Source organism: Miniopterus schreibersii (genome assembly GCF_964146895.1).
Source record: "Miniopterus schreibersii genome assembly, chromosome: 3".
Taxonomy (NCBI): domain Eukaryota; kingdom Metazoa; phylum Chordata; class Mammalia; order Chiroptera; family Miniopteridae; genus Miniopterus; species Miniopterus schreibersii.
This window is the reverse complement of record NC_138103.1, coordinates 58,249,171-58,262,162: the sequence shown is the minus strand read 5'-3', so window position 1 is coordinate 58,262,162 and position 12,992 is coordinate 58,249,171. Positions and strand designations below refer to the sequence as shown.

Genomic DNA, 12,992 nt, shown 5'->3' with positions numbered 1-12,992 from the left:
TTAGCATCCTACATGGATACCACCAAAGGTGCATTGTGGTCTAATTGTAGATTTCAGATTAAGTTAAGAAAAATATAGCCTAGTTAGTAAGGTCTCTTGGCTTTTGCCACCCAGCGGCAGCCTTTTTCAATGAGAAACACATAGCAACTTTACAAGTAAAAGAAAAAAATGGGTAAGAAATGTCCTACACACAATATAGCAGTGTCGATCTTACTGTCTGCATCTTCTTTGCTGTGTATGTCACTGTATATGATCGGAGATGAATCGACAGATCTTCACATTCCAAGAGAAGGAAAATCATTCCTAGACTGAAATCTCTTTTAAACAATGGGTTATCAACTTTTTTCTTATGGCACTCACTTTTTAAAGGGTCTGAAAATCAATCCCTTATAAACAAATATTAGACAAGAGTCATTATTTCTTGAAAAATTAAAAAAAAAAGGGACATAGAGAGGTTCTTTAATGGGATTTCTTGAAATGGCTATTAAATCTCTTTATTGAAGGAAAAATAGATGACATACATGCTTTATGCAGAAGTGACATTTGGGGGTCCTGACACACTGGGATTGTTCAACAGTCCTACATTGCTGACAAGATTGTTAAGGGTCAGTTAAAATAATTAAAAACGGGTGATGGAGCAACTATCCCTTTACCTGCTTCCTTCTTGTCTAGCACCCAATCTTTCACATTTTTCTTCTGTGGGAATTTATAACTGATATATCTAGTAAACTTCATATCACTTGTTTTTAGGGCCATATTTGCAGGACATGGGCCCCAACACAGCTTCTCTATTCTGGGCATATTTCTAAAAAGCATATCAAATTCTGGGCTGAAAACCAACCAGATAATTTAGGGTTTGGGCAAGTTAGGGTGTGCACTTACTGAATTCCAAGATGCCTGGTGAAATGGTGAGATCAGAAAGGGGCCCTGTGTTCCATGAAAATTCCAAAAATAAAAAGCATAAAATAAACTAATTAGTATATACAATGGATGTCAGTCGACCCAATAGATTGCTAATGTATTGAAGACAATTTAGGGTGTTGCAGTGTGATATGTTCTAATCCCACAGGTTATCCTTTTGACAGCTGACCTTGAACTTATAAAATGTATGCAGAGTAAAAGAAAACAGAAAGAAAATAGTTACTCAAATGTGCAACTGCACAAATATACCCCCCTCCCGCTATTAAGATAACAAAACTTCTGCTATTACCATAATATTATATATATTAGAAAGCTATACACAAGCATGTTAATTTCACAGATTTTTTAAAAGATTCTTAATATTTTATATAATTAGAAATACACATTTCAAAAACAAAACTTCTACAAAGAGAAAACAGTTATCTTGGTTAGCAAAGCATGGAGTTCTTCATGGCTTAGGGTAGTGCTTTCTATACAAAAAGTCCTTTTTGGTTTTTTACAGGACTGTTTAAAATATTAGCGAAGCTATCAAGGGGGAAAAAACACATTTTGGCTTAAGTAAACTACAAAAAGCCACAAATGCTTTGCAAACTCTGTCTTACCTTTTATATGAAAATAAGCAAAATGTAATGTACATATTTTTTATACTTTTATTTAATAAGAGATGCAGACCCAGATTTCTTTATTTATTTAATTAAATACGTTAGCCCTCAAACTCCACATTTTTTTAAAAAATAGGTATGGTCCTCTTGTAATGGTCACTGATCCTTTTTGAGTGCCATACGCCCATGACAGGCCTGCAGGTTTGTGAGCGATCTCAGGGTGTTAGGTGACCTGGCGTGTCTTAGCGTTTACCAATGGCCACCCTTTGTCGGGTCTGTCCGAAACATCTATACATTTTTCTATATGTTGCATAACAGCTGCTCTCTCTTTCAGTAAAGATCTGCCGCTTTTGGCAAATGTTTCCTTTTGTCTATTTACATGTAAATAACGTTGAACCTGCAACATGACACTATCTATTGTAACATACATTTTGCAAAGGAGCACAACAGTGAAAAGAAGTTAGCCTTAAAATCTATTTTGTACAAGTGTTCTGTTGTACAACTCAAGTGCTAAGCTTATCTCAGCATTTCTGTTTATCTTTATACTGTATCACTGAGGCAATTTAAAAGTACTTTTACAAAACAGAGTACCTGACTTTTTTTTTCCCACACACAGCACATATAATGCATATCGACCCCCCTTCCCCATTAAGGTATAGCACACACACACACTGCAAGAAAAAAAAAAACTATTAAGTAATAATCTGATCATGTCGCCCATCCTTCAGACAGCCGCATGCGCTTGACGGAGGGGCTTTCCCTTTCGTCCGGCGAAGGTCTGGTGAGTCCAATGGGGGAGTGGAATTCGTTCCGGTGGTCCTCCCGGTCGCTCCCGTCGTACGAGCTGCTGCAGCTGCTCAAGCTGTCAACAGGAGACCTCCCCGCCTCGTGGCGCGTGTGTGGTGGGTATCTCGAAGGGGTGGTGGTACGGTCTCTAGGAGGAGAAACAGGTTCTGACTTGATGTTGAGGCTTTGAGTAGAAGGCAGGGAGAGATTTGAACTCTGAGATAAATGAGTGCTAGTGCAAGCTCTGTAGGAGGAAAGGAAACCCAGTTACAGATGGAGGAGGCCTGGAGCCCCCAGGAACTCACAATTACATAAAACATCAGCTTACGACTCGCACAGACACCAGAGCATGCCCGGGGCGGGGGACACGGGCGCAGAGCACCGGAGGGGCACCGCCTGCTGGCTCTGCCCGGCGGGGGTACAGTATCGGGCTGGTCCGGGCTCGCGAATCACACCTCTGGTCTGACAGGCTCCCTACACGCGTTGCTACCGCTTTGAAAAGGTTTAACCAGACACGCTGGAAGAAGCATTTTCTGTGTCTGTGGGATTTCTTTATAGACTAGTTACAAAATTGAATCTAAGATTTAGGATGCAGCGTTTAGCTTCTGAATTAGGCTGCCTTGATCTACTAATGCCGGTGTTTGAAAATTACTGTAAAAAGCTTATTATGGATATAAATGTTTCCCTTGATGTAATAAGCACTTACACATTAAGTTGCATAGTCTTCAGAGAAAGTGAAAAGAGTTTAGATTTCAAGTGAATAGAATCCATAAAAGGCTACCTATCACCGTATCTAGTGAAAAGCTTGGAGAGGGGAGGGAACGGGGAGGGGAAGGAGGTTGAAAATTATTTGCAGAAATTTTTATTGCTTTAAAAACACTTAGACTTCCTACCTCACTAAAATGGATATAATTTTACTTTCTTCATCCTTTCTCAGCTACATGGGATAAAAATGCTGTTTATTTTCCATACTTATCTCAACTTTCCTAATGCTGGTCTCACCCTGCTAGGGTTCTTAGGGTACCACTCCTTTTATTTATAATTGGCATTAATGGGTGAATCTGGATTTGCGTAAGAAAAGGTTGTTGTAAAGAAGAATCTAGTGTAATTTTATTGTGTTTATAGCCCTTAGCCCTCATTTGTTCCAGGAGAGCATAACTTGCCCTGACTACAAAATGTGGGAGAATTTAGGTACTTGAAATTCTGAAGGGAAAAGCATGACGCCCTACGCGTAGATTAGGGCTCGCAATGGCTTTCGTCAGGATGAACCATGGTAACACTGCCCATGTCAACCTTCCGAGGCTTGCACGGTTCTCACATTGGGCCTGCACTGACAGCCACGACTGGAGTCAGCATTACCTGCCCACGCTGCCACGAGAATACGGAAATCTCCTTCCCTGAGGAAGTCGGAGCAAAGAATAATCCATTCAGACACGCCCATCTGAAACAAAGGAAAGCGAGGCCACCTCCCCCTGTGTGCGACTATGTGGCTTTCCAATGGAGAGAACTGGGTGGTGTTAAAAATGTCGCCTCGAGCAGTGAGACAATGGGTCTTTATTCAGAGGAAAAAGTGGAGTAACTTAGGCCTGGCTTTTTGAAAGATGCAATTGAGGCTCAAGATGTATAGAGATACAAAATTAGTCAGACATGAGTTTATCTTTGAGTGATGTTTTATACAAAAGCACCACCTACTGGCAGAGAATTACTTTCCCTCTCTTATTAACAGATGAGCTAATGTGGGGAACAACATGAAGGAGAATTATTTGTTTTCCTAATAAGCATTTCCTTCTCTGGCTTTTATGATCTTTTAAAAAAATTTTATTGATTGATTTGAGAGAGAGGGATGGGGGGGAGTAGAGAGATTTGTTGTTCCACTTATTTATGCATTCATTGGTTGATTCCTGTATGTGTCCTGAGCGGGATCAAACCCACAACCTTAGTATATTGGGACGAAGCGCTAACTAACTGAGCTACTGGGCCAGGGCCTTTAATGATCTTAAAGAATCAAAGCAGTTTTAGCATTTATATGAAGATAATATAGTGAGTGTATATAATTTTTAATCAGCCATTTATTTTACAGTCTATGTACTAATTTTCTAAGAATTTTAATTAAGTAATGTTTTAGCCAATAAGATATTAAAATGGGGAGGGGAACCTGTATTTCAAAAGGATCCATAACGGTGGGCTATTTTATCTTGGTTCAACCTTACTTAATGATTCGTTTTGATGTCAGAGGAAATTATCTTTTGATTTCTGAAAGAAAGAATTTTCCTGGCTCTGGATAAGAAAGACCATGTCACTAAAATTTAATGAAATGCCTCTACTATGAATCACACAACTGTTTAATGATGAATTTCAATTAGGAGTCTGAAAATAAAGTGGCACATCAATAAATACTTTTGTCTGCCCTTTGACATTTAAATTGTGTTTTCATAGGCAGGGGACATGGAAAATGGGGAAAAATATTTGGTGATTTGGACTAGTAAAAGTAGTTAATCTGGATAAATTAAACAAAAAGTAATATAATCAAAATGCTGCTTCTTTAACACAGCCTTTAAAAGATGCGTTATCTCCAAACGCCAACCGGCTTGTACAGGTTTTGCTGCATTTCTTCCCCATAAAAGATAAAGCACCTGCTGTTTATACCTTCTTATACACAAACAGGCCAGTCTCTAAGTTTATCTTCTGGTGGCATTTCATTTCACACTGAAAGCATACATGAAGCATTTTGAGTAGTTTGGGGGACACTAAATGCACAGTAATGAAATGTCAGTGATGTCTGAGATTCGGTTTCATTATACTGTGTAGAGGATTCAAAATAGAATGAAATTTAATTGGCTAGCCTCTGTTATCAAGGAAGGATTTTCTTGAAAAGGAGCATTAAAAATCACTTAGCTGTATATACACTTGGTTCAGATATAAGCGTATTAGTTTACTTGTTCTCGAGAACAAAATTTTTGTGGACACAGACAACTGTGAAATATGCCATGCATGTCGGTGGCAAAGAGGTGGGTGGAAGGACAGAAGGCAGTGCCCATCCCAAGCCCTGCTGCCCATTCTCATCTACCACGGACGCCTTCCGACTGGGAGGACACCTCCCTTCCCCATAATGGTCCAGAAATGAAACGTGACTGGCTAGTTTCATTCAAATTTCTTGCTGCTTTCACCTGGAAATGAGGCTCTCAGACCATATTTAACCCAACCTTTCAAAAGCTGTGTTTACTCTAAGTTACCTCCTTTTAATATGTGCTGAATACCCACATCAACAAAGACGATGGATAGAAATGCTTCCAGAAAACAGGCGGCCCTTGTTTTAGGTGGTAGGAGAAAAAAATCCTAAAATTTTGAGGGTCTTTTTCTCCAACCTTAGTATGCAAATGACTTTCACTAACCTCTGATGGCAAGTTCCTTCTGCCAGTGGGCTCTGCTCCCTACATCAAATCAGTCTATGCTGGTTTATCAAACTTGCTTAGATAAAATCAGATACTAAAGAGTGTTAAAGGTATAGTTTTGAAGAGTTAAAGATATTTCTATGAGCAAACTACAAAGAGCTCTTTTGTATTTTTTAATTTTGAGAGAAAACTGGTGACCATCTTGGGCTATTGGGAACATCCATTTGGTGAAGCTGAAATATATTTTCCTCTACTGTGAACACTGTATATAATCAAAAAAGTGTGCACCCACCACACAAGCGTATGAGACTACTTTAGCTAGGAAAAGAAATCAAATTTTAAAATTTACACTGTAAGAAGTTAAGGCAGCTCTTATAATTCGTTTTACATAAATATTACAACTTGGGATTTAAAAAAATTGTTTAACACTTAATTGTGTGAGCATGGGCTAGTCCATTTGAAGGAACCTCCTTCTGAAAAGCGACTCTACGTGTGAGGGGGAGAGAAAGAGAGAGAGAGAAAGAGAGAGAGAAGCCCAAGAGGGGAGGAAGGAAGAAGATGAATAAGTGGGTAGGTGGGCCAAAATTAGAAGGACTGAAAGTGTATCCTATCTGAGGGATAAGGGAAGTGATTAAGTGCAATAAAAACTCATAGACCAAATGCAGACTCAAATTATGCACCACGAGAGTTGGTATTGAAAGAAATCAGAACTAAACAAAATGCTTCATGATTGGCAGTTGTAATCAGTTCCTCTCTAGTCCAGTCCCCCCTTTCTCATTTACTGAAACCTCTATTAAGAGCAGCAGAGAATTAGATTCTTCTCATGAAATAGAAGAGAATTTTAAAATTGTAGTTAAACTATATAAATATGTGTTTTATATGTAAAATGCAAATTGTCAGATGCTACCATATTCAGAGAAAATAATATAGCTTTTGACATTGATCATTTCTAAGGAAATCTAGTCCTCTAACGGATGAATTTTGTGAAAAATGAGAAGCAAACAGCGACCTTTATTTTTGCCCAGAAGCCTGAATGTGGATTCACTGCTGAGCCACAGCAGCGTGATGCCGCCGGTATGTATTTGAGGACTGCCTGGGTGGCATGATGTACTTAGTGATAATTACCCGAAAAAGTTATTGCAATAAATGTCTACTCAGAGAGTTAACATTTCTGAGAAAATGTAAGTGTCCTAAAAAATCTCTGTTGCTGATCAATATTTAATATATCTTTAAAGTTAACAATTTTTTAAGAAAGCAGAGCAATACTGTCATGTGGATTTATTTTACTATTTACACGAAAGCTTAGTTTTTCAACGATAGTGATTAGTAACTAGAATGCACATAAGCAAATGGTGAATGGGTGAGGACCCCATGACCAAAGCACTAATCCATGTGCCATCAAATCCGCTGAGAGCTGGTGCAGCAGGGGAGGGATAAAAGAGCTGAAGTGGTGGCATCGATCAGTGATTTTTGTTCTACTCACTGTCTTATGCTCATTACCTCCTTAGAAACAGGAATGTAGAACCAGTTAACTACTCTGACCAAATGCTCAGCAGAAAAGGAAAGGTGAGGCAGGCACAGAGAATGTTTCCAAAATAGAAAAACTTGTTTTCTTTGAATATTTTATATCCTCCTAGTATTTTCTTTTGAAGATTATTTTCAGTTTTGGAGTTATTAATGAAACGTCAAGTGTAATCTCTGATTCGTGTTTTAAACTTTACAATAAAAACTATTTGTTTCACACAAAGTGTGACTATGAATTAAAGGCTTTTTAAAGGTTTGAACACTTCCATAGTTTAATGACTGGAGTCATGCCTATGGTGAAGACATATCTCAAAACTACCACAAGGGGGCAGAAATATACGTCTTCTGACGAGAAAACAATACAAATGATTCTCACATTCAAATTTAGATAATTAGTACATCTAGGTACACTTACATATATATTTATAATATATATGAGTACATTTCTATTCGATGGCATAGTTGATTTTATGAGTATATGAGTATTTCTGTAACATATGCATGAATTGTATGGTTCATGCAAGGTGAAGATTCTCAAGTGTCTGAAAAAATTCCAAGAACTTATAACTACAAATATTGTCTTATGTCCCACATGAGCTATGTGAAAACTTAACTAAATAAAAATGTTATGGATAGAAATGGAAATAAACAGTCTGAAGCAATAGAGAAACAATTTCTGTCATTATCCCAGAGCTGCCCCTCCTCTTAAAAAATGAGGAAAGCAGTATTGACGCTACTTGAAAGGTAGCGATCGGATCATTACTTTCAGATTTTGATGGAGTAGAGCTTCACATTCTCTAATGGGACATTAGAGCACATTATTCAGAGATTGCAATTTGCCATTTAAAAGTGCACCCTAAAAGTGTATTATAAAAGAAATGACACTGCTTACCCCAGCTGGCTGAGGGCGGACGGCGGCATGTTGTGTAGGTGTTGCTGTTGCCAGCCAGTTACTGACCCCAGGTGAAGAGCGCTGGCGGTGTTAAACCCAGACAGGGACGACAGGTCTGCACTACTCAGAGAGTACTCTAGATCAACAGCAAGACAAGGGAGGGTATTTAACCTGGGAACTGTCAAGTGATGAACAGAATAAACACTTTCAATTCAAAACATTTTCTATGAGTATTATTTAATGATTGTTATAAATTATTTTACTTTTTTTGGGGGGGGGGGGAGAAAAGCATAAGGGGATGATTTTAATTTAAAAGAGATATACTGTATACCAAAAAATAAGCATTCCATGAGAGCTTCAAAGTAACACAACTTGCAATCTAGTTTATTAGAACTACAATGTGCTATTTCAGTATATACATACTTGATGATTTAGAAATGCGTTTTAAACAATCCTGAGAAAATGAGCTATTACATCAAAGAAATAATAGCTCATTTTCCTTGAAATGGTTCTTCTATATTGAAGTCAGGTTGGGTTAGTGAAACTTTCGGTCATTTAAAAAAATGTGAATATTCACTTTGTCTTAGTAATGAACAGGTAATGGTATAGCGCTCTGAACACCAGAGGTACTAAATAAAGCCTCCCAACAGACTAAAAGGTAGTGTCTTTTCATCTTGCTCTTTAATAAAAAAGTATTTAAGGTACTATCTGAATGTGGCAAAGCGACTCACCGGTACCATATGTTGTTGAAATGGCTGATGGATATCCTCCCATCCCTTGTCCTGGTAAAGTAGGAGTTGCTACGGAAACCACTGGGGTAGCCAATGACTGAGCAGACTGGGAGTTATTTATCCTTTGATTCTTTTAAAGTAAATAAAAACATATTACTGGTGGAATTTTTTAAAAAGTTAAAAATGTTAGATTTCAGTATTGGTTTTGCACATAAAGATATAACCTGGTACAAATCTCATGAAATTAATCATTTAACATGTGTCTCTATGAACTCTGCCAACCCTATCATTTACAATCCTTCAAGAGACCAGTTGTTGCCATAGTAACCCATTACATCAGTATCTCCTAGGCAACTGAACTAGTAACAAGTAGCATAGCTTTATTATGGGTAAAAACAGACTATGTTGAAAACTGATGAAATATGTATACTGTACTTCCATTGTTTCAGTTTTTATTCAAATGCAAATTAAAAAAAAAAATTAAAATCAGCCACGATGGTTTTATCTTTAGTTCTATACACAGCAGAGCAGACTGGTAGAGGTTCATGCTATATTCTGACCAGAAGGTGGTGCTCTAACCACTTTTTTCAGATTCTTCTAAACTTCCCTCAAACTAGATGGCAAAGCAGCGAACATGTATATTAAACTCCTTACAGCAAGGAGATTAGAGAGTCACATAAATTTAAAGATCATGAGACTTAAATTTCTTAGAAAAAGAAGTATGATTGTGGTTTTAAATAAGTAAGAATTTTTGTGTGTGTGTGTTAGAATTTTGCTATGAATTAAGTCCTAAAATAAATAGAAACCGTGGCCTTCGCTTGCAGAGGTTGAGACAGAAAAATAACCTGACATCCTTTCCACCCTGTGATACTTGAAATTAATGGTATCCAAATATAATCAATGTTGACACACTATGATAACTTCTGAAATCTTCCCATTTTACTAGAGCTACCACTCCACCTAAAAGTCGCTTTGGATTTCTCCTTGCCCCTGCCATTTAAGGGAAGCACTCTCACCACTTACCAAAAGCAGGTCGACATCCTCAGACTGAGAGCATGGGGAAGGAGTTTTATAAATTAGTGTCTGTAAATATTTATAATTGGGCAAAATCTTTTCAACACAAGGAAAAGCATCTTCTGATAGACACAACAGTTTAAACTACTAAAATCCAGACTCTAAAGATAACTCCTTACAAAGACATTCTTTGTTTCCCTTAATGAGCTGTTTGTCTCAAATGTGAAGACAATCTATCTAGTTTTCAGCATAGGTCAGTGTCTCTACATTCATTATTTCACTATCACATTCTGAAGAAGAAGAAGAAAAAAAGATTGTCCTTTAAACCCCACTTGCTAGAGGAGGGGGACCCGCACCTGGCTGCTAGTGAGAGCCCTGACCAACCACTCACAGAATCCCTGGGAAAGCATCAGTTTTACCAGACTTGGAATAAATCTGCTGGTGGAGACAGCCTGCCATGCATGGCCCACACTGCTTGGCTATGGCCCTGTGGGAGGTTTTATTTATTAGACCCAGTCTTTTCCTAAGGGAACGTTGCACATTATGTGATTTTTTTTCCTTTTGGTTGATATTCAAAATTAATCTGCACTGTGCCATAATAAACTAATCAGCTTGCAGGACTGTTTTACCCTGAAGCTTGCCACAGAGCACAGAAAGAAAAAAAAAAGTGTTTGCAGAATGATCTAAATTTGTCTACTGAGTCTTAGTTTTAAACGTTCTCACTCTTAAGCAAAGCTAATTTGGAGAACACTGATGTAATTCTCTTTGTTGTTGAATTTATCTTCAGACCCAGGAAAAAGAAAAATGATAGAGTCTGGGGATATTATTTAAGTTTCTGTTTCTCCTTTACTTATTTATTCTTACAAGTGCCACAACTTTCTTTTTTTTTTGGTAAACTATAACCTTGTTTTCAAAATGCCTAGGATTTTAAAACAATTTCCTTTTGAGAGGTAACTATTTGCATGAAGCACATATATGGAAAGATGGATTGAGGCAGTGTGCAGGCATATTAAACATTATCCCTGCAATATACCTAAGAAAAGAACTGCCAACTAACAGGAGGAAATTCATTTAGAAATTATAGAAAAGATTTTTCATTGCCAGCACCTTGAGGACATAAATAAATATAGTCCAATATTCTAAGAATCTGTTATGAAATACTTCATTCTGTGAGTTTGGGTCTATCATTGGTCAAACCATATGTCCCATAAGCAAAACAATAGGTAATTATTTCTTTCTAATTATAAATGGAAGGCCTTAAAAGCCAATGTTTTCTTGGCCCCAGAACACCAGTCCTATAGTGGAGTCGCTGGGATGCTGGTTCTTTTTATATGTGGAAAAGGGAATGAGAACCAGTGACCAGAAACAACAGCTAAGTACAAACAGGGCTCCAGCGATAGCACCGATGTGTTAATCTTAGGGAAGCCCCTGAGCAGTTCACACAGTTATCACGGACAGAGACGGCAGAACATGCAGCACACACACATCAACACTATTGCCGGCGCTGCGTGTCATTACCACGGATGGCATCGTGCTCTTGCTGCCCGGTGGGATGAGGACCCGGAGGTCAGGCTTGCGGTTGCTCATGCCTAGGTTCATGGGGGGAGGAGACTTCGCTTGCATGTTTTTGTTCAAGTTCCCAGGTGAGACCAGCAGACCTGGCGAGTTTCGGGGGTTGCCATACCCATTCCCTGTTAACACAAAACGGAGAGAGCGCTCAGGAAGAAATGCGGACTCAGTCGCGACAGCAGAGGACACGCTCCGTGAGGCTAAGCAGCTTGGTGGCCTGGGACACGCAGGCGCTCCACCGAAGCCACCGGCCTGCCGCCACCGGAGGCCCGTCAGTCCCCAGCCCTCCTGGGAAGGCCCATCAGCCTGCTCAGGGGCCCACCCCGACCTTTCTCTAGCAAAAGCAACCTGGGAAGGAGGAGACAGTCACTCAGGGGCTAAGAAGAGCCCAGAGCTGGACCTGAACCTGAGCTGACGGCTGGGTGGGGGCCTGGCCGGCCTGACTCACTCTTTCGGTTCGCCGGTTTGGGTTTTATTTTGCGTCCTGAAATGAAGAAAGGGCCGCCAGCAAGGCCGCTCCCAGGGCGGGCGGGAGGAGCCGCCTCCCGCAGGGCTTGCGGTGCAGCCGCCCTTCTCCCTGCGTGGCCTCTCCCCGCGGGGTCTTCCTCTCTTTCGCCCTCCTCGCCAAGCTGAGTGCAGGCCCCACAGGCTGGCCCTCCTGCTCCCACAGGACTTCAGCACCAGGCCTCCCTCCTGCTCAGGAGCTAAAACGAAGGGGCGACGCCTCCACCGAAACGTGATTCACCGAGGCAGAGGAACAGCATCTAACGCCAGCGCCGAAATGACTTTTTCAAGGTCTCTGACGTTTAGCTCCTACTAACGGAAAATGGGTATCTGAGGGACTCCATTTCTCATAATTCCAAACGTACTGCATGTGACAGGAAGAGCTGCAGAGGTAGTCGGTGCCACCTGAGAAGAGGCGGCAAGTCACCCGCTGGCTTCCTCCCCCGCCTCTGGTCGGAGAGTAAGAGTCCAGCCACCAGATTCAACAACCCTTTCTGGAAACTGGACAGCTGTCTTCTGCAGCTCTCTAAAGGACACAGTCAAACCTCGCTGTCATTGTCACCATTATCATTATGGTAAAGCACAAATATCCATTACCCCAGGATGAATGCTACTGTGTGCTACCCAGTGGGGATGCAAAGACCAGGCCCCCGTCCTCAAAGGCCCTGCAGTTTCTCCGGGTTAACCCGGTATACAAACGCGCAAAATGCACAAACCCAGACAAGGCAGCCTGGGCCGAGGTGCCCACAGACTAATCCAGATTAAGTGCTACCGAGCTCCCAGGAGGGAAGAGATTAACTAACAAGGATTCACGTAAGAAGCAGGAATTGATGTGGGTCTTGAAAAAAGAAAAGAGATAGTAAAATACACTGGGCTTGTGACTGGGCACTGGGAAAGGGCTGAGGTGGGACATCCAGAGCAGTCAGGGACACACCTGGTTAGAAGGGAACCCATGAAAAGAGAGGAATGCTGGGGACTCTGGAGGGACATGGAGGTCGGGCTGTGGAGACCTTGAATTCCAAACTAACAGGTCTTGGGTGGAAATGGTGGGAATGCA

General features: G+C 40.3%; 1 protein-coding gene across 15 annotated transcripts in view; it reads right to left on the bottom strand.

Moving 5' to 3' along the window:
* Positions 1-455: 455 nt before the first annotated feature.
* Positions 456-12,992, bottom strand: part of MEF2C (myocyte enhancer factor 2C) — a 156,546-nt gene continuing 144,009 nt past the window's right edge. For 5 of the 15 annotated variants that reach the window (XM_081133451.1, XM_081133450.1, XM_081133447.1 and 2 more), the window contains 4 exons: positions 11,381-11,553; positions 8,849-8,978; positions 8,118-8,253; positions 456-2,553 (listed from right to left, as the gene is read on the bottom strand). In XM_081133451.1, coding sequence (XP_080989577.1) covers positions 2,232-2,553; positions 8,118-8,253; positions 8,849-8,978; positions 11,381-11,553 — 761 coding nt within the window. In that variant the 3' untranslated portion in view covers positions 456-2,231. Of the gene's footprint in view, positions 2,554-8,117; positions 8,254-8,848; positions 8,979-9,871; positions 9,896-11,380; positions 11,554-12,992 lie in introns of all 15 variants that reach the window. The other 10 variants (XM_081133444.1, XM_081133440.1, XM_081133443.1 and 7 more) reach the window with 4 other exon arrangements.